Raw genomic sequence first — 18,451 nt, 5'->3', positions numbered from 1 at the left:
AAAATACAGATCCTATTTTAATGAGAATGGTCCTTTCAAATTTTAATCTGAAGAAATACTTCAATATACAGTAGTAGAGGAAGCATTCCCTGCCTCAAGCATTTCTTTACAGTAACAGAAAGTGTTTTACTCAATCAAGCAGCAGGACACGCAATTCTTAAGTTACACATGCTCATGTTTTACATAAACCCTTAAATATGGAAGTTATTACAAAAATAAATATACAGTAACTCATTGTGCAGAACTTGGAAAGAGGCTTTAAAAACCTTTGCAGATCCATTCCTGAAGCTGTAACCTTAAAGTCCGTTACAGTTGTGGTTCAGGATGTCTGGCACTGCACCCCAGTTTGGGGGCTTTCTTCGTCCTCTTCGCAGACCTCCCCGTGATTACAGTGAGGCCGCTCTTTGGGATCATATTCAACCAACTCGACTTGATCCATGTCATCTGAAATCATTACTTCTTCCCGAGGAGGAAGGAGAGCTTCTAACAGAGGTAGCTTATCCAGGGCGAGCCACTGGTTTTCTGGGAATGTAACCTGCAGTAGAACAGGGAAAATGTCAGGAGCATGTTCTGAATCGGTGACTCCCAGACTTTGGTTCTCCAGGTGTTTTGGACTTCAGCTTTCAGAAGCTCCAGGCAGCTTAGCCAATACTCAGGGATTCTGGAGCACCTGGAGGACCAAAGTTTGGGAACCGTTGTTCTAAGTAACCCTCACCTCCAGAGGAACAACAGTCACTCTAGCAATGCCTGTAGAGATGATGATGATGATGATGATGATGATGATGATGATGATGATGATAATAATAATAATAATATTCCGCTTAATCTCAGAGAATCCAGTTTCAGACCTCCAATACCAGAAGCACCAATGGGAAGGGATGCGAGGCTTTACTTACAAGGAACTGGATGATCAGGCAACCTTTTTCCAATGGAGATTTGTAAATTGGCATGCCTTCATTTACGATGCACTTGATGTCTCCATGTTTTATCACCTCACCTGTTTGAAAGGCAATTACATATATTAAGTCATAGAAACACTCACTCTTTTTAAGCAGTTATGGATACAAAAAGGCTTGTGGAGTTTGGTATTCATGTCTAAATGGAAAAAAATATAAATGAATACTCTGTTAAGCTGAAATCAGTCTTGACTATTTCATAAAAGACCCTACAGAGACCTTAGCTTGGAACCGGTTTAACATTTTGGAGTTATAGACTGACGAACAAAAACACCTGTTAACACACACAGCCAGACAAGCTGAACACTAACTCATGCCTTTCAGTTTCTTTACCATATCCATTCCCTTTTCTCTGCCTTTAGGGCTGCAAACAGTTATATAAAATATAGATGATTTGGTTATTTTAGAATCATTCTTTTTTTCTTAAAGGATGTGTTTGCCTAAAAGCATACGGTAGTTTTATATTATAAACCAATAATGAGTATCACTTTGCCCAACTCCTGGCTTGTCATTATGGGCAAACCTGGGGTTTTAAATAAATGTATTAACTAAACAACCCAAGCTAAAGAAACAATAATCCCACCAGGCTTGTCATTGGTTGATTTTGACTGGGTTTACTTTTGATTTATTTTAAACCACCGTTGCTGTTGGTAGAACTCAAGTGAAACTGCTGGTTTATTTCTTCTCCTGGCTGTATGGGGATTAGGGAAAAGAACATGAACCCATGGCTTTGCTAAGGCCTTTTCCTGCTTATGTACATGATGCTGAGACATTGTTTTGCATTGCATGCATACCCTCCCCACTTCGAATAAAACTCACAAATGACATTAAAAAAGCAAAGCAGATGCCAAACTTGCCAGGTTGAGATGTTACTACAAGGACTCTGTTATCCAATGTATCGATTCTGTTTTTGAAGCCACACAATGCCTCTGTCAGTTGAATTTTCATTTTCATGAGTAAGTCGTGGCTCCTCCTCTGAAATATCGGGTGGTCCTTCTGATCCAGCACAATGATGACATCCCCAGGCTCCAAGTTGGGCTCTTGGTCCCCTTCTCCATGGAACACTAATTTCTGCCCATCTTTCATGCCTATCAAGACAGGAACGTTGCGTGCGAATCAGTGAAACAAAGAATGAAATAATTTTACGCATTCTCCTAATGAAATTGGAGTTGAGGGTTGAAGCCCACCACTTGGCAAAGTTCTAAAAATGATAAAATTATCCAGGCACCGCTAGCTCTGTCGCTGGTTGCTGCCACCTTTTGAGGTCATAACTACTATGGAACAGGTTCAGATGTGAATTCTGGAAGCACCCTTTCAACCATTAAACTATCTCGTGCTTTTCATTTAAATCAGAAGCAAGAGCAAAAATGATTCCATCCCTGGGGCCTCTCAAGCTCCCTTCCACCATGCAGTAACCTGAACAACCAAACCTCCTGAAATATATGATCACTGCGATTTCTTCCTGATGCCAATTAAACCCTTCCATGACACTCCTCTGCCCCATGCAGGGTGGGTAATTTCCTGCAGAAACTGAGCGACAGACTGCTTGGCTAACGGAGATAATACAGATGGCACTCCGCTTCTTACCTTTGTCAATGTGCATTTCAATGATCTTCTTCTCTCTAACCACCTTGTTGCCATTGCAGACGGTGCACCGGTCTTTGGGATTTATCCTCTCTCCTTGACCTTTACATTCTGGACAGACAGATTGGATCTGCTGCATCATGCCAGGCCCAATCTGCTGAACGATCACATGCACTCCTCTTCCTTTGCATGTGGGGCACTTTTCCACGGACTCTTTCTTCCCGCCATAACCTTGGAAGGAAATACATACATATTTGTTAATTCTGTATGCTTGCACAGGCCAACAGCAGAACACGGACCTCAAATTAAGCATGCAGAATGAGGGCATATTCTCTTATACAGGCTGCATATCCCTTATCCAAAATGCTTGGGACCAAAAGTGTTTCAAATTTTCGAGTATTTCCAATATACCTAATGAGAAAGCTTGGATATGGGACCCAAGTCTAAACAAGAAACCCATTTGTTTAATGTAGACCTCATTCACGTAGCTGGAAGGTAATTTTATACTTTATTTTTTAATAACTTTGTGCATGAAACAAAGTACACCGAACCATCAGAAAGCAAAGGTTTCACTACCTCAGCCACCCATAAGCAAAGCTTTGGGCTTTGAAGTATTTCAGACTTCCTGATAAGGGTTACTCAAGCTATACTATACATAAAATAAAACTGGGAATATTCCCATCTGGTGACTATGGCATGCATATACCCCCTATATCTATGTTAAGGATTTGAGGGATGCACAGTATTTAAAGGATTGTGACCTGCTTTCAATCAGGTTTGGGGGATTTTTTTTAAATAAAAAAGATTACCAATTTCTTTTAACGATAGAATCTGGTTATTAGATTTAGCTTTTCAGACAGAGCCCTGTGACAGAAAAGACAATCTTTAACTAGACACCACATTCCAGCAGAACAGGTTTTTCGCTTCTTCAAACCTTACGATCATGAGCCAGTTTAGGATAATGTAGATTAGCTGGAATTTCACAAATACGAAAGCTGTGACATACGCCTGATGTTAAGATTTAAAAATGGGTCACTGAACAGTGTTAAGTAGCTCTTAATGAAGCCACACACAAAATTACTCTGCTTGACTTTTATGTATTAAGACACCTCTTGCTTTTAAATTGGACTGTATGAAATGTTCAACCCACTGAGTCATTTACCTTTGCATTTGTCACAAATTACATTCTTCTGAAGCGCCAGTTTTCTTGTAGCTCCATTGTACAAGTCTTCAAGGGTTACACTTAGCTGATGGACAACATTCTTCCCTTAAGAAAAGGAAAATGTAGATTCATTAAGCATGGTTTCTGAAATGAATGTCAAGTTTTTCAGCCCTGCTACTTGCAAACCTCATCAGCCTCTGATTTTGCCCTTCTGACTTTTGTTCCAATAATTGTACTGTTTTGATCATACCATTATCTCAGTATTTATATTTTTTATTATATTTTATACTGGTCAATGACCAAATAAACTATTGATTGATTGAAACCTCCTCAGTCACTCTCCAACCTGGAGCAGCACAACGTTGTTTGTCAGTTCCAAAAAGAGAAATGCTCCTAGAATATGGCACTGCTGCTGTTCTTAAAAGAATGGATTTTCTCAGGATTTCCCAAGTCAGCTACAAGGCCAGCTTTTCTATTTTTGTGTTTTAAATCACTGATAATGCCATCACAGGACAAAACAATACTAACTTTGCCCTTACCACATGTTACCAAGTACGCACTTTTAGAATAGAAGGCATCTTGCAGCAGTTTTGTCACGTAAAGTGGCAAAAAGGCAGAACTGCAGACAAGGCAGGATGCTACACAGTACCTCCCCAGTTCACCCAACTAAGGAAATGTTAATATTCGCATTGAAGGGAACAATTACTACTGCCTTACTTGGCCTCACCCTGAGGTCAGACCTCATAAGACTGCATTATTGGGTCACAATGTCAACAGATACAGGTACAGGCACTGCCTTAAGCATGAAGCTTCTTGCTCTGGAAAAAAAGCAGACCAACTGGAAGAAGCAAAGGACTTTGATAATATGACAAGGAAATCCTGTACCAGTTTAACTCTATGAAATCATATTGTCTCTGATGTGACTGATCCACAGCTCTCAAAACACTCCTTGGGCTGCATCCGCATTGCAGAAATAATACAGTCTGACACCATTTCAACTGCCACAGCTCAAAGCTATGGAACTCAGAGAAATGTAGTTTATTTTAAACTTATTTTAAATTGTATTTTTTGAGACCTCTCCAATAGAGAAGCGTAAATGTCTCCCCAAACTACACTTCCTAGGATTCCACAGCATTGAGCCATGGCAGTTAAAGCCGTGTCAAACTGGATTATTTCCCCAGTACAGACGCAGACTCAACTACTTTCCAAGCTCTGAGTCTGGAGAAGCACTGTGGATGATCAGATAACTGGACAACACCCAATTCTCTCTCCAGTTTTGAAGTTGCGAAGAAGGCTGTTTACTTATCACATTCACCAGAGGGCAGCACCTAACTTACAATGCTTACTACAGTTGAAAACTGACTACACAGTCCTCAAAGTCATACGAAGGATCCTCATGGGACTGTAAGTAAATGGGGCTGTACCACTATATACACCAGATAAAGGATAGTCAACCTGTATGTATCTTACTTTCTGGACACAATTCTATCCCCCCTTTGCATTTTTGTCCCAAACAGTAGAATTGAAAAGGCGTAATTAAATAACACACACACACACACACACACACACACACACGCATACCTCTTCTCTCTCTACCCATTCGGCCTCCACCACCGAAGAACATGTCAAAGATGTCCATGGGTGAAGTGAATTTGCCGGCACTTCCTCCTTCTTTAAGGGCTTGCTCCCCTCCCTGATCATAGAGGTCCCTTTTCTTTGGGTCTGAGAGAACTTCGTAAGCCCGCGAAATGTGCTTAAACTAAGAAGAAAAAGAAAAGATCCTCTAAATAACTGGCTAGCAAATAAATTTCCAAATACCAACTAAGACAGACTGGTGCATATGCTGCTAACTGCATAAGCAACGTTCTCCTCATGCTAAAATAGGCAGAGTTTAATAAACCAATTGAATATGGGATAAGGAACTCCTTTACCAGTTTAACTCTATGGAACCATATTGTCTCCCAGGCTCACCCAGTGTCCTATTACTCATTCCAAACAAATGATGTACTGTACTCGCTTGTTGCAACACGCCCAAGCGACACCTGCCAATTTATTTTGCTTATGTACCTCTTTTATGCCTAACACCAGGCTTCTAAGGCAACTGAAAATAAAAGACAGTAACCTTGTTTAGTGTAGAGGAAGACTCTGGGAAGGATGGCAATACTGTATTAAGATTTTTGGGTCACCCTCCAGATATTGCTGGACTGCCATCAGCCCAGAAACCAAAGCCAGAGCTCAGGGATGGCCATCATTTTAGGGGTGCTAGTTCCCAACCTATCTTAAAACTTATTTCTGCTCCTCCACATACTGCTCTTATTTTATTATTTTAATAGGATTGTAACTGTTTTATAATGTTGTTTTTCTTTCTGTAATTACGTGGACTAGTTTAAGGATGGGGGATATGGGGATATATGTATCAATTTATGTATGTAATTATGTATTTTATTTATGTTGTAATCTGCCTCAACCCTTTTGGAAGGGCGGGATATAAATTAAACCTATTATTATTATTTACTGGATTTAAATAATAATAATAATAATAATAATAATAATAATAATAATAATAATATAGTTTATTTATACCTCCTGCCTCTCCCACGTATCAAGGCGGGATTACAACCTTAAAAAGACACATAGTACAATTTACAATCAATACAACAATAAAATACTAACACTGAATTTACTAAGAATTCCTATTAGTTCTCTAAAAATTACAATTCGTCCATTAGCCAACAATCAGAGTCAAGGAAGAGCAGTCGTCATAACCTTTTTTATATGGAATTCAGTGGATAAGCTCGCCGGAAGAGATCCGTTTTGAGTGCCTTCTTAAAGGCCTCTAAGATAGTAATGAGACGGATCTCTTCCAGTAGGTCATTCCATAATCTTGGGGCCGCGGCAGTGAATGCCTATGTGAAGTTGCCATTAACCTGGTATTATAATATTCTAGTAAGAACTTCCCTGATGTTCTGAGAGTGCGGGGAGGATTATGTAGGGAGAAGTGCTCCCGCAAGTAACTCTGGCCCGAGCCAAGTAGGGCTTTAAAGGTAATAACCAACACCTTGTATTGCACCAGGAAGCTAATTGGCAGCCAGTGAAGAGATTTCAGTATTGGTGTTATATGGTCAAACCTAGATGTTCCAGTGACCAATCTGGCTGCTGCATTTTGAACCAACTGAAGCTTCTGAATTTGGTACAAGGGTAGCCCCAAGTAGAGCGCATTGCAGAAATCTAACTGAGAGATTACCAGTGCCAAGTACTACTGCTTCAAGGTCCTTTCGGTCCAGGTAGGGGCACAGTTGGCGTATCAACCAAAGCTGATACCAAGCGCTCTTGGCCGTTGCATCTATTTGGGATGTCAATTGTAAGGACGGATCCAGGAGTACTCCCAAACTGCGAATCTTGTCCTTTAGGGGAAGTGTGACCCCATCCAGGACTGGGTGACAAAACTCCATCCCTGGACTTGGGGTACCTATCGCGAGTACCTCCGTTTTCTCTGGATTCAGTCTGAGTTTGTTTTCCCTCATATTCCATCTTTCTCCCAAAATGGGATTCTTCGCAAGACACATGGGAAAGAATACTGCATACATTATTCCTTTATGATTATCCATTAATCTCCAAACTCCTTTTTCTTGGTTTCCTATGGACACTACACAGTGGAGAATGGTAATGATCGAATTTAAGCAGTCATTATTTAGAAGGGGCCATCTGAAAAGAGTATTTTCTAGCATCCAGAGTGAACCACATTTGTGAAGTCGGAGGCTTTCATGGCCGGGATCCATAGTTTTTTGTGGGTTTTTGGGGCTACGAGGCCATGTTCTAGAAGAGTTTATTTCTACAAACCCTTCTAGAACATAGCCACCTAGCCAGAAAAACCCACAAAACAACAACAACTATGAGCTGCATTTCTTTACAAACAGGGTGAAGTGGCAGATTTTGCATATTGTAAAGAACAGTGTGGCAGAGGAGGCAGATCAGAAACAACTGCCAAAGAGTTTCCCTGGACAAGCAACAATAATAAAACTGAAGTAAGGGGTAAAATATGTATTTCAACAACAGTGTTGGGGGTTGAATTTGGGCCCCTGAACTGTGAGAAACAATCTAAAGTCCAAAACATGCTACAGAAATAATCCAGTTTCAGACTGCTCTAACTGTCCTGGTGCAACGCTTATACGCTTGATTCTTACATGATTATCTGTGGGCTATATATATTCAACTGTAAGTCGACCTCATGTATAAGTCGAGGGCAAGTTTTGGGGCCAAAATTATGGATTCTGCTATGATCCATAGATAAGTCGACGGTAAAATTTAGGGGCATATAGAAAAGATCTAAAGGATGAAGCAAAGCAAAACAATGTCAAAGAACTTATAAAATTCCAGCAGACATAACTCTTTGCGCTTACTCTCAAGGTTGGATAGATGAGAAAGTAAAGGGAGCCAGTGCTTCACATATTATACTCTTGCTTTTCACCAGATGGTTCCTTCTTTTAAATAACAGTTAAGATACATGGGTAAGTCGACTCAGGTTTTTTGGGTTCAATTTTTTGACCTATGTTTCTAGACTTATACATGAGTACATACTATATATACGGATTAATAATACATGGAATGCGATTAACAACCAGAAGACAGTCGGTCCGCCTTATCCACATATTTTCTATCCACGGATTCAAGCACCCAGAGCTTGAAAATATTGTTTAAAAGCATAAGCTCCAAATAGCAAACCTTAATTTTCCATTTTATATAAGTGACACCATTTTGCTGTGCCATTATATTTAATGGGACTTGAGCATCCACGGATTTTGTTATCCATGGGGGGAACCAAACCCCAGCGGATAGCAAGGACCTGCCGTATATAGTTGTTCAGCCTTAGCTCTGGGTTGGTTTTCCAGCCAAACTCATCCTGCAAGTAGCCATACACAGCTTTCCCGCTTGAATCCCGAATTCGTACCCGCTCGCCTTCGCTGGGGTTCTTGTCCGGATGGTACTTCAGTGCCAGCTTGCGGTAGGCACGCTTGATCTCGTCGGAGGTGGCATTGGGCTTCACCTCCAAGGTGTCGTAGTAGTCTGTCTCCTTCACCATGGTGGCCTGAAAGAACGGAAAAAGCAACACGTGGAGTAAGCCAAACACTCAGATTTTTCTCCGCCAACCTTTTGCCGCCATTCCATCAGCTGAACTGCGTCCCACCCTTGAAGTCTCTCTCCAAACTTACACTGAAATAAAGTAACTTTATATAATGAATATGTGGTTAACAATGTTCAGGCAACAAAACGGTTGCCGCATATACCCGACTACAAGCAGACCTCACATATAAGTCGAGGACAGATTTTGGGGCCAAAATTGTGGCTTTTGATATGACCAATGGATAAGTCGAGGGTAAAACTTAACAAAGGATGTAAAGGATGGACCAAAGGGAAACAATGCCAAACAGCTTACAAAATTCAAGCAGACATCACTGTTTGCGCTCACACTAAAGGCTGGATGGATGAGAGAACAGAGGTGAACCAATGCTTCCTTCACAACATTATTAAAAGTACTGTATCAAATTATTTTCAGGCTATGTGTATAACATGCACGCGAAACAAATGAATTCAATGTTTAGACCTGGGTCCCATCTCCAAGGCATCTCATTACGCTCACTGTTGTTGTGCGCCTTTCGAGTCGTTTCCGACTTATGGCGACCCTGAGGCAAACCTATCAAAGGGTTTTCTTGGCAAGGTTTGTTCAGAGGCTTGTCATTGTCTTCCTTGAGGTGGCTGAGAGAGTGTGACTTTCCCCAGGTCTCTCGGTGGGTTTCATGGCTGAGCTGGGAACTGAACATTGGTCTCCGGAGTCATAGACCAATACTCAAACCACTAGGGCATGCTGGCTCTCATTAGATACATACAGTGTGCCTGCGCCGTATGTGGGATGGCTTCAAGCTTACGCTGAAGCCGCATGACAATAAAGCATGTGGCACACGCATCCCACTGTTTTCAATGAGGTGCAAGCATACACAGCATTCCCCTTATTTGGGGGGATCCAGAACAGATATCCCTCATAAAGGAAGGGCCCATTGTATATGTAAATACTGTACAATTATTCCAAAGTAAAACCCATAATCCAAAACGCTTCCATTCCCATTTTGGGATAAGGGACTCAACTTGTATAGTGAGACCTTGCCATGCGCAGACTTGCAATCTGCAGGTCTGAGCATCTGTGGATAGCAAGCCCCATTATCCCCAATGTCGGAGCGTGCAAGCAGACACACCAGCGACCGTATGCACTAGGGACAATGGGACTTGTATGTTATATGTAGATGCATTTCTATCACCATACGGATATGGGAAAACGCAGAACCTCAAATCCTGTTCCCAAACGGCGGCACAACATGCGCGCAGCCGCTAGCGCATGCCACGATTGGGGACGATGGGCCTTGCTGTGCCCAGATGCTCAAATCTGAAGTAACCTGCCAAGAAAGCCACACGAAAGGTTCGCCATAGGTTTCGTCTTAAGTTGGGAATGACTCGAAGGCATACATCACACAACAACAACAGATTACAAAGTAGCAAATCAAACACTTGGGATGTGGTTGATGTTTCTTATACTGATGTTCAGTTTGGCGACAGAAACAAAACGTAGAAAGGCATCTTAATTTGTGGCTCTCGTTGTTAATTAACTGGACACAGCCTCGGTTTGTAACTGTAATTATAGTTATATTTTCTTACTTGTTTCCGTTTGCTGTATTGTTACTATCATTATTATAATTAAAAAAAGGATACAAAAGTGAGAAAAAAGTAAACATATTTCATTATTTCCTCCCATTAGTCTCCCTTGCTTACATTTCTATTTGCGATATATTACATTGCGTGACATACACAATTAATTTCTATCATCTTGCATATTATGTATACATAGATGTATTTCGACTTGCAATACATTACCTTAACACATTAGTAATTAATTCATGGTTGTTGTTGTTTTGCCACATTTATAGTACAATGCCAATAGGGAATATAATTCTAGCTGTGGCTCAAGAAATTGCATTAGTTATTAGTTAGAAATTATGTTAGCTATTAGTCAGGAATTACATTAGTTAGAAATGAGATTAGATATTAGTTAGAAATTAGATTAGTTATTAGTCAGGAATTACTTTAGTTAGAAATTAGATTAGTTATTAGTTATAAATTACATTAGAAATTAGTTATTAATCAGGAATTACATTATCTAGTAATTATATTAGTTATTAGTCTGGAATTACGTTAGTTAGAAATTAAGATTAGCTATTATTCAGAATTAATTAATTATTAATTAGGATTTACATTAGTTATCAGTCACCATAAGCTAGAAATCCCATTAGTTATTAGAATTTATGTTAGTAATTACTCAGGAATTACATTAGTTAAAAATCACAATAGCTATTATTCAGGAATTATATTATCTAGAAATTATATTAGCTATTAGTCAGGAATTACACTAGCTATTACTTAGGAACCGCATTAGTTACAAGTTACATTAGCTCTTAGTTAGGAACTACATTTGTTAGAAATTATACTCATTATTAGGAATTACATTAGTTATTATTTAGGAATTGCATTAATTAAAAATCACATTAGTTCCTAGTTAGTAATTCCATTACATTATTAGTTAGGAATTACATTAGTAATCTCTTCCTTATTTGCCATTATTAATTGCTTGTTTCTGAGAGAGAAGCTAGAAAATTACATTAGTTAAATAAAAACTAGTTACATTAGTTACATCCTAGAGAGGATGCTCTACTAATTCCTTGCTTATTCCCCATTATTTACAACACAAAACCCAGAGAGAATCTAATTCCAAACGTGGCTGGAGACGTTCCTCGTTGTTTTTGCGAGAAAAGTTACTTTCCTGGGCGATAAGTTACTTTTTATTCCCACCTGAAGCGAAAGAAGAGGCGCCCCCTGCTGGTTGCCTTCGCTACTGCTGCCTTCTACGGGGCTTCCCGCCCCTCCGCTGCCTCTACCTGCTGCAACTGACGCAGCGCCCGCCCCTCTCAGGACCTTTTATAGCCACCGCTGCCGTGACGTCACGGCCGGTTCTGGAAGAGTCTGGATGCGACGGTTATCGCTCAAGGGCGGGGAGGAGCGACAGAGCCAATCGGAGCGCGGTGAAAATAGGACAAAGGGGCGTGGTTAAGAACGGCAGGGAGTTTGGAGTCCCTCCTCTACGTTCGAGCGGCGTCGCTAAGCAACGCCCGCCGCGTTAGAAGGGGGCGGGGTTTTGATGGACAGGGCTTGCCTTCCCCCTGACGCGCAGGCGCAGTGGCGCTCGCCCTGTCCTCGGGTGTCCCCCAGGAAGCAGTGATGCTGACTCATCCATTGCGCAGCAATATTACTTTTTATAGGCAAAAGGAATTGTTGCATTTAATTTAATTAGCAATATATATATAAAATCTATTAAATCTAATTTTATTTTGCAATGCAGTTTCCAATTTTGCAACCTTATTTCCAAGCTTACAACGGTCATTTCCACGATTGCAATATGTGATTTAATTTATTTAATATAGTTAATTTATTTATGTTATTTAATTTATTTCATATATTTAATATATTTATGTTATTTAATTTATTTCATATATTTAATTTATTTAATATATTTATGTTATTTAATTTATTTATTTAATATATTTATTTAATGTATTTTTATCTATCTATCTATCTATCTATCTATTTAATTTATATTCCGCCTTTCTCCCCAAAGATAAAACCTTTAAAATGGTTATAAAATTCAAACGGTTTAAATGTCTCTATATAAAAATCACATAAAATATACACGATATAATTTGTTTTTATTTTATAAAATGTAATTCATTCATTTAGTATTTATTTATTTCATTTTTAAAAAATGATTCTATGATTCTAATAAATAAATGAATGGATTTATTATTCATAATTATTAGGGATGAATATATACTCAGTTAAAAAATAATAAAAGAATATATATATATATATATATTCCTTCTCTGAAAGAAAGGTGTCACAAAAATGAAATATAAATAAATAAATGAATAAATTTATTATTCATAATTATTAGGGATGAATATATACTCAGACAAACAAATAATAAATTCATTCATTTATTATTTCATTTCATTTTCTATGCTGCCTTTCTACCAGAAAGGGACCCAAGGCAGCTTACGAATAAAAACATTTGATTTTTTTTAATAAACGCATGTAATTTTATAAATAAATAATAAATAAATTTATTATTCGTAATTATTAGGAATGAATAAATACTCAGTTGAAGAAATAATAAATGAATAATAAATAAATTATTATTATTTATTATTTCTTTAACTGCGTATATATTCCTAAATGAGTATATTATATATATTATATATATAAAATGAGCATATTACATATTATCTAATATACTCTTTTAAAAGGAGGCCATCTTACTGCATTGCTGCCAGCTTGCTTGTCCTCAGTGGACTGTCCTTCCTTTGGTTTGTCCTCGGTGGAATTCGCACTCGGTTCCTTGTCCTCGGTGGGATTGCTGCCAGATTTACTTTTATCTCCAGGTTGTCCATTGGTTTTTCTATTCTCTGCGGACGGTGCATGAGGTTTTTTGTCCTCCTTGGATTCCATTGCTTTGATTTACTGCTTAAATCAAAGCAAGAAATAATGCATTAACTGCAGGTGCGCATAAACACAAGGAATAATAATAATAATAACACATAATAATTTGTTATTGTATTTATACCTCACCCTTCAGCCCTAATAATAATAATAATAATAATAATAATAATAATAATAATAATTTATTGTATTTATACTCCGCCCTTCAGCCCTTATTATTATTATTTATTGTATTTATATTCCGCCCATCAGCCCTAATAATAATAATAATAATAATAATAATAATAATAATAATAATAATTTGTTTTTATTATTGTATTTATACCCCGCCCTTCAGCCCTAAAGGCTATCAGAGCGGCTTACAAATTATTATTTTATAATTAAATTAATTTAATTTAAAATAATTTAAATTTTGTATCTATTTTTATTCCTGTAACCCGCCCGGATTCCTTTGTGATTGGGTGGACTATAAATAAATAATTTATTATTATTATTATTATTATTATTAAATATCTTTAATTAAATATTTAATTTTAATCATTTTATTTATAGCCCGCCTCTCACTGTGGATCGAGGTGGGTTACAACAAACAGAATAATAATAATAGTAATAATAATAATAATAATAATAATAATAATAATAATAATAATAATAATAATAAAATGCAATGGATCCAGTGGATTTTGTTGTGGCACCAGAGCGGTGCAACAGAGAAGACTAAATAACTCCCAAAACTACAATTTCCAGAATCTCCTAGCATTGAGCCAGGGCAGTTAAAGCGGTCTCAAGCCGCATTATTTCTGCAGTGTGTTTTGGACCAGGGTCAACGCCATAATAATTCTCCTGGCAAGAGCTGCGGTTTTGGCTGGGTGCATACAAATAACTGTATTTGCAAAGAGAGTTCATCCAATCATTTCTGGAGTATTGATCTAGGCAACATCTCTGCCCCCAAAAGACAACTGGAAGATCAGCTATATTCAATAAGAATGGAGATGGGACCTTCCACCAAGAGAAATGCCCAGCTCCTCTCCAGCCAGTGTCCAAGGAAACCAATGGAATGTTTCTGCCTTCAGCCTCAATTGTTGCTTAGAAACCCCCTTCTCCTTTATTTTCACAGACCATCTTGTCATTACCATCCATGCGTATACATACATGTGCATCATTTATACCATAGGACAGTGGTCCCTCCACATTCGCTGGGGTTAGGGGCACAGGACCCCCATGAAAGTGGGGAAATAGCATATAAAAAAGTATTATTTTACCCAAGCGACCACCTCTCTAGGAATCTCCAGGTCCTCCAGCACAACTCCATGGCCAACATCTGCCAAGGGTTGACCATAGAATCATGCTGGAGGACCTACAAATGCCTAGAGAAGTGTTTTCTCTAGAAGTCTCTAGGTCCTCCAGCACATCCCCATGCTCAATATTTGCCAGAGGTTGACCATAGACTCATGCTGGAGGACCCGCTTTTCTAATAGCACATCTCTTCTCTCCATGCCTCTAGTTGACTGAGCTGACTTCTGAGATTTCTTCCCACAGTCTTGCATTGCATCATGCTCCCATTGGCGCATTCTCCCCCTTCATCTGTGCTTCTCTCATGCTTCGTGTAACTTTTGCTTTTTTAAATACAGTTTTTATATTTTGAACCAGAACCCTTCTGATTGTTTACTATAAATAATTTTAAAGGGGAAAAAACCCTATTTATCTTATTGCATATGGATTGCTCACTTTCTCTTCTGAACATGTTTGGATAAAAACCCTTTGTATTTTGTGTTACCGTGTACATTTTAGTCTAGGGAATGTTTTACAAGGTAGGCTAGCTATAGTAACAATTGCAGGGCTGGGGATATTTGATATTTGCAGATTTGATTATCCATGGATTTGTTTAATATGCTCTCTCTAGGAATATCTAGGTCCTCCGTCGCAACTCTGTGGCCAACTTTAACCCAAAGTGGCATCAAAGGTCCTAGAGAGAACACTCCGCTAGGCATTTGTCGCTCTGCCAGCACAATTCTATGGTTCTCTTCTCCAGTCTAAACATACTCAGCTTCATAAATCGCATATTGATGTGAAGTCAAAGGCTTTCATGGCCAGCATCCATATTTGTTTTGTGGGTTTTTTGGGCTATGTGGCCATGTTCTAGAAGAGTTTCTTCCTGACGTTTTGCCAGCATCTGTGGCTTTGGCAGCTTCAGAGAAGGAAAGGAGTTGGGTATATATATTGTGTGATCACTCCTGCCTTTCCAGGTCAGACAGTATATATGTACCCAAGTCCTTTCCAGGCAAGCATTCTCTGAAGATGCCAGCCACAGATGCTGGCGAAACGTCAGGAAGAAACTCTTCTAGAATATGGAGCCCAAAAACCTATGCATATTGATGGTTTTCCTTTTCCTCCCCACTCCTCACAATAACCCTGCGACTGGCAACCTAGGCTGCATCTGCACCACAGAAATAACCCTGGTTGGCATCCCTTTAACTGCCGTGGCTCAATGAAAATTGTGGGAACAGTAGTTATGTGAGACTTCTCTGTCGGAGAGCTCTGGTGCCACAGTAAACTGCAATTCCCAGGATCCCACCAGACTGAGACAGGGCAGGTAAAGTGGTGTGAAACTGGATGATTTCCACAGTGCGGATGCAGCTCTAGACTGAGAAAGCGGGAAGGTCACCCAGTAAGTTACAGGACTGAAGGGGGACTTGAATCTGGTCCAGTCCAACCCTAGTTACTTCTAGGGTTGAGTTCAGAGACAGAGCCTTGTGTTAGTCTGGAATATCCGCATGCAAGAGGATCTTGTACAGTCAGCCCTTCTTATACACAGATTTCTGATACACGGATTCAAGCATCCACAGTTTGAAAATGTTCCAAAAAAGTACAAACTTAAAATATCAAACCTTGATTTTCCGTTCTTTATAAGGGACACCATTTTGCTATGCCATTATATTTAATGGGACTTGAGCATCCACAGATTTTGTTATCCACAGGGGATCTTGGAACTAAACCCCAGCGGATAACAAGGGTCCACTGTAACACCTTTTGAGACTTAACTGTGTATTTGGGGTGATTAGATACCACAGTTTTGTGCATTTTTGTATGTAGACATGGCGACCAGACATGTCTTACATTTACATTTTCTGTCCAGGAAGAACATCAGAATGTATTCCATTTTTAGCTTTACTCAGAAGCATGCATTTATATTTATATTAGTGTTTTTATTAGCTTTTAATTTGTAATGTCCTACAGTTTTATGTGGCCATGCTCTAGGAGAGTTTGTTTCTGATGTTTCATCGGCATCTGTGGCTGTGTCATGGCCAGCCAAGAGCAGGACTCAGAGGAGGAGGCTGTGGCAAGAGGAGATGGAGGCTCCACCAGGTCCTAATCTTGCCCTGCCAGACCCCAGCCCTGATCTCCCAGCCCCAGGGGTTGAAGCTCAGCCAGGTCCTAGCACTATGGGATTCCTCCTGAGGCTCAGCAGCCTAGTGGTGACTCTGGGGAAGAACCAAGCCTGGAGGTTCCTTCCTTTAGGCAGCGGAGAGCTGAGAGTGCTTGCGTACATCAATCCAGGAGGACTGCAGAGAAGCAGGCTGTTGATAAACCACAGCTGGAACAAAGGAGGGGGTCCTGCATTTAAGCAGCTGCAGAACACTGATCTTTGCCAGCCATTATTGCAGTATCCTTCTTGGTGATTGCTGTCAGCACTGGCTTCTTGTTTCCCTGAACCCTTGTTTGCCTTGGACCTTCGACTTTGGAACGAACTGGACTCTTGTTACCTTCTGGCTGCCCAGACCTTGGACCGAATTGACTTCCGTGAACTCTGGTATCCTGACCTTGGCTCTGTTTCTCGTGTGCTTCTCTCAGACTAACAAGAAAGGTCTGTAGACTGTCTTCCAGCTCCTTTCTTGCTGAGCCATCTTTATCAGCGTTTGTTTGGATGTGTGCTGTCCGCAGTCCAGGACAGGCTGGCACTGTCAGAAAATGGTGAAACGTCAGGAACAAACTCTTCTAGAACATGGCCACATCGTCCGAAAAACCCACAAAAAAGTATGGATGCCACCCGTGAAAGCCTTCGACTTCATAATGACTTCGAATGCCTTACATTTCATAGTGCCTTGCCGTCCTTTGTAGTTATGATAGCTGGTCACTCTGCTATAGAAGAAGGTGTAAAGCTAGCTTTCGTAGACTTGGACTATTCTAGGGTTCCAGAGCACACAGCATCTGTACCGACTCATGATATCGCCATGATGACGTTGCCACTGCGCAGCATCTGGATGTCCCTTCCAGGAAGTGGCATCATGGCAGTGCCCTTTCATTTTTACGGTGCTGCAAAAAAGAACCGCTCAGAGTGGTGCAGCAGCTGTGCCACCGACGAGGGGAAAAGACGGTCGGCATGGAGCTGTCCGTCTGTATCAGGCACAAGTCTACAACAGCTTATGCTAAAACCTCTGCGTAGCTAGTTTTGAAAAGTGGTACAAGATCCCCTTGTGTACTGCCAGGGTTGCCAGAAAGAAAACTGGAAAGACCTCCTGTCTTTGGTGTGGTTGTGTAGAAGAAGGAAATACAGTAGGTATTGCTTGTTACCCGCTTGAGTGAAATTCCTTCTTCTACCCAACCATTAAAAGGGCCTTGTAGCACCTTTGCGCAAAAGAAGTTGCGGCATAAGCTTTCGTAGGCTTTGTCTGCTTCCTCAGAGGCATCAGTTAGTCTAAAAAGTGCTACAAGATCCCTTGGCGTCCTGATATTCCTGACTAAGGCAGCAGTGGCTCTGAACTGTCCAACCATTAAAGGTATGGGAGCCCTCTCTAGCTTTCACTCTGGCAACACTAACTGCTATCCATCGTCATAGTGCAACACTCAAACCACTACATCATAATGGCTCTCACTAGGTGTTAGTATGCATGGATATATATATATATATATATATATATATATATATATATATATATATGGATACACATGCACACACATATATTAAAATATATCCATGCATACTAAATGCTAATATTCGCTCCTCTGTGTCCCTCCCCCAGTGCGACAGCGTCCAACAGAGAACCCGATTTCCATCGAGTGACAAGGGGAAGAACCAATGGAATGACGGAGGAGATGGCAGGAGGACGGTGGTCATCTTGACCACTTAGCAATGGCCGAAGCAAGCAGCCATTGG

General features: G+C 40.0%; 1 protein-coding gene across 4 annotated transcripts; it reads right to left on the bottom strand.

The window, feature by feature from the left end:
* Nucleotides 1-15: 15 nt before the first annotated feature.
* Nucleotides 16-11,744, bottom strand: DNAJA4 (DnaJ heat shock protein family (Hsp40) member A4). 4 transcript variants are annotated; one of them, XM_042473290.1, is made up of 8 exons: nt 11,596-11,744; nt 8,651-8,788; nt 5,284-5,461; nt 3,703-3,807; nt 2,544-2,771; nt 1,814-2,044; nt 897-997; nt 16-535 (listed from the first exon to the last, which is right to left on the bottom strand). In XM_042473290.1, the coding sequence occupies exons 2-8, from the start codon at nt 8,780-8,782 to the stop codon at nt 320-322; spliced, it is 1,191 nt and encodes a 396-aa protein (XP_042329224.1). In that variant the 5' UTR covers nt 8,783-8,788; nt 11,596-11,744; the 3' UTR covers nt 16-319. The 4 variants fall into 4 exon arrangements, with proteins under 4 accessions (XP_042329224.1, XP_042329226.1, XP_042329227.1 ...); XM_042473292.1 differs by lacking the exon at nt 11,596-11,744 and adding an exon at nt 10,624-10,853; XM_042473293.1 differs by lacking the exons at nt 8,651-8,788; nt 11,596-11,744 and adding an exon at nt 8,425-8,484.
* Nucleotides 11,745-18,451: the final 6,707 nt, after the last annotated feature.

The sequence above is a fragment of the Sceloporus undulatus genome, chromosome 6 (genome assembly GCF_019175285.1).
Source record: "Sceloporus undulatus isolate JIND9_A2432 ecotype Alabama chromosome 6, SceUnd_v1.1, whole genome shotgun sequence".
NCBI classification, from domain to species: domain Eukaryota; kingdom Metazoa; phylum Chordata; class Lepidosauria; order Squamata; family Phrynosomatidae; genus Sceloporus; species Sceloporus undulatus.
This window is presented reverse-complemented; position numbering and strand designations above follow the sequence as displayed.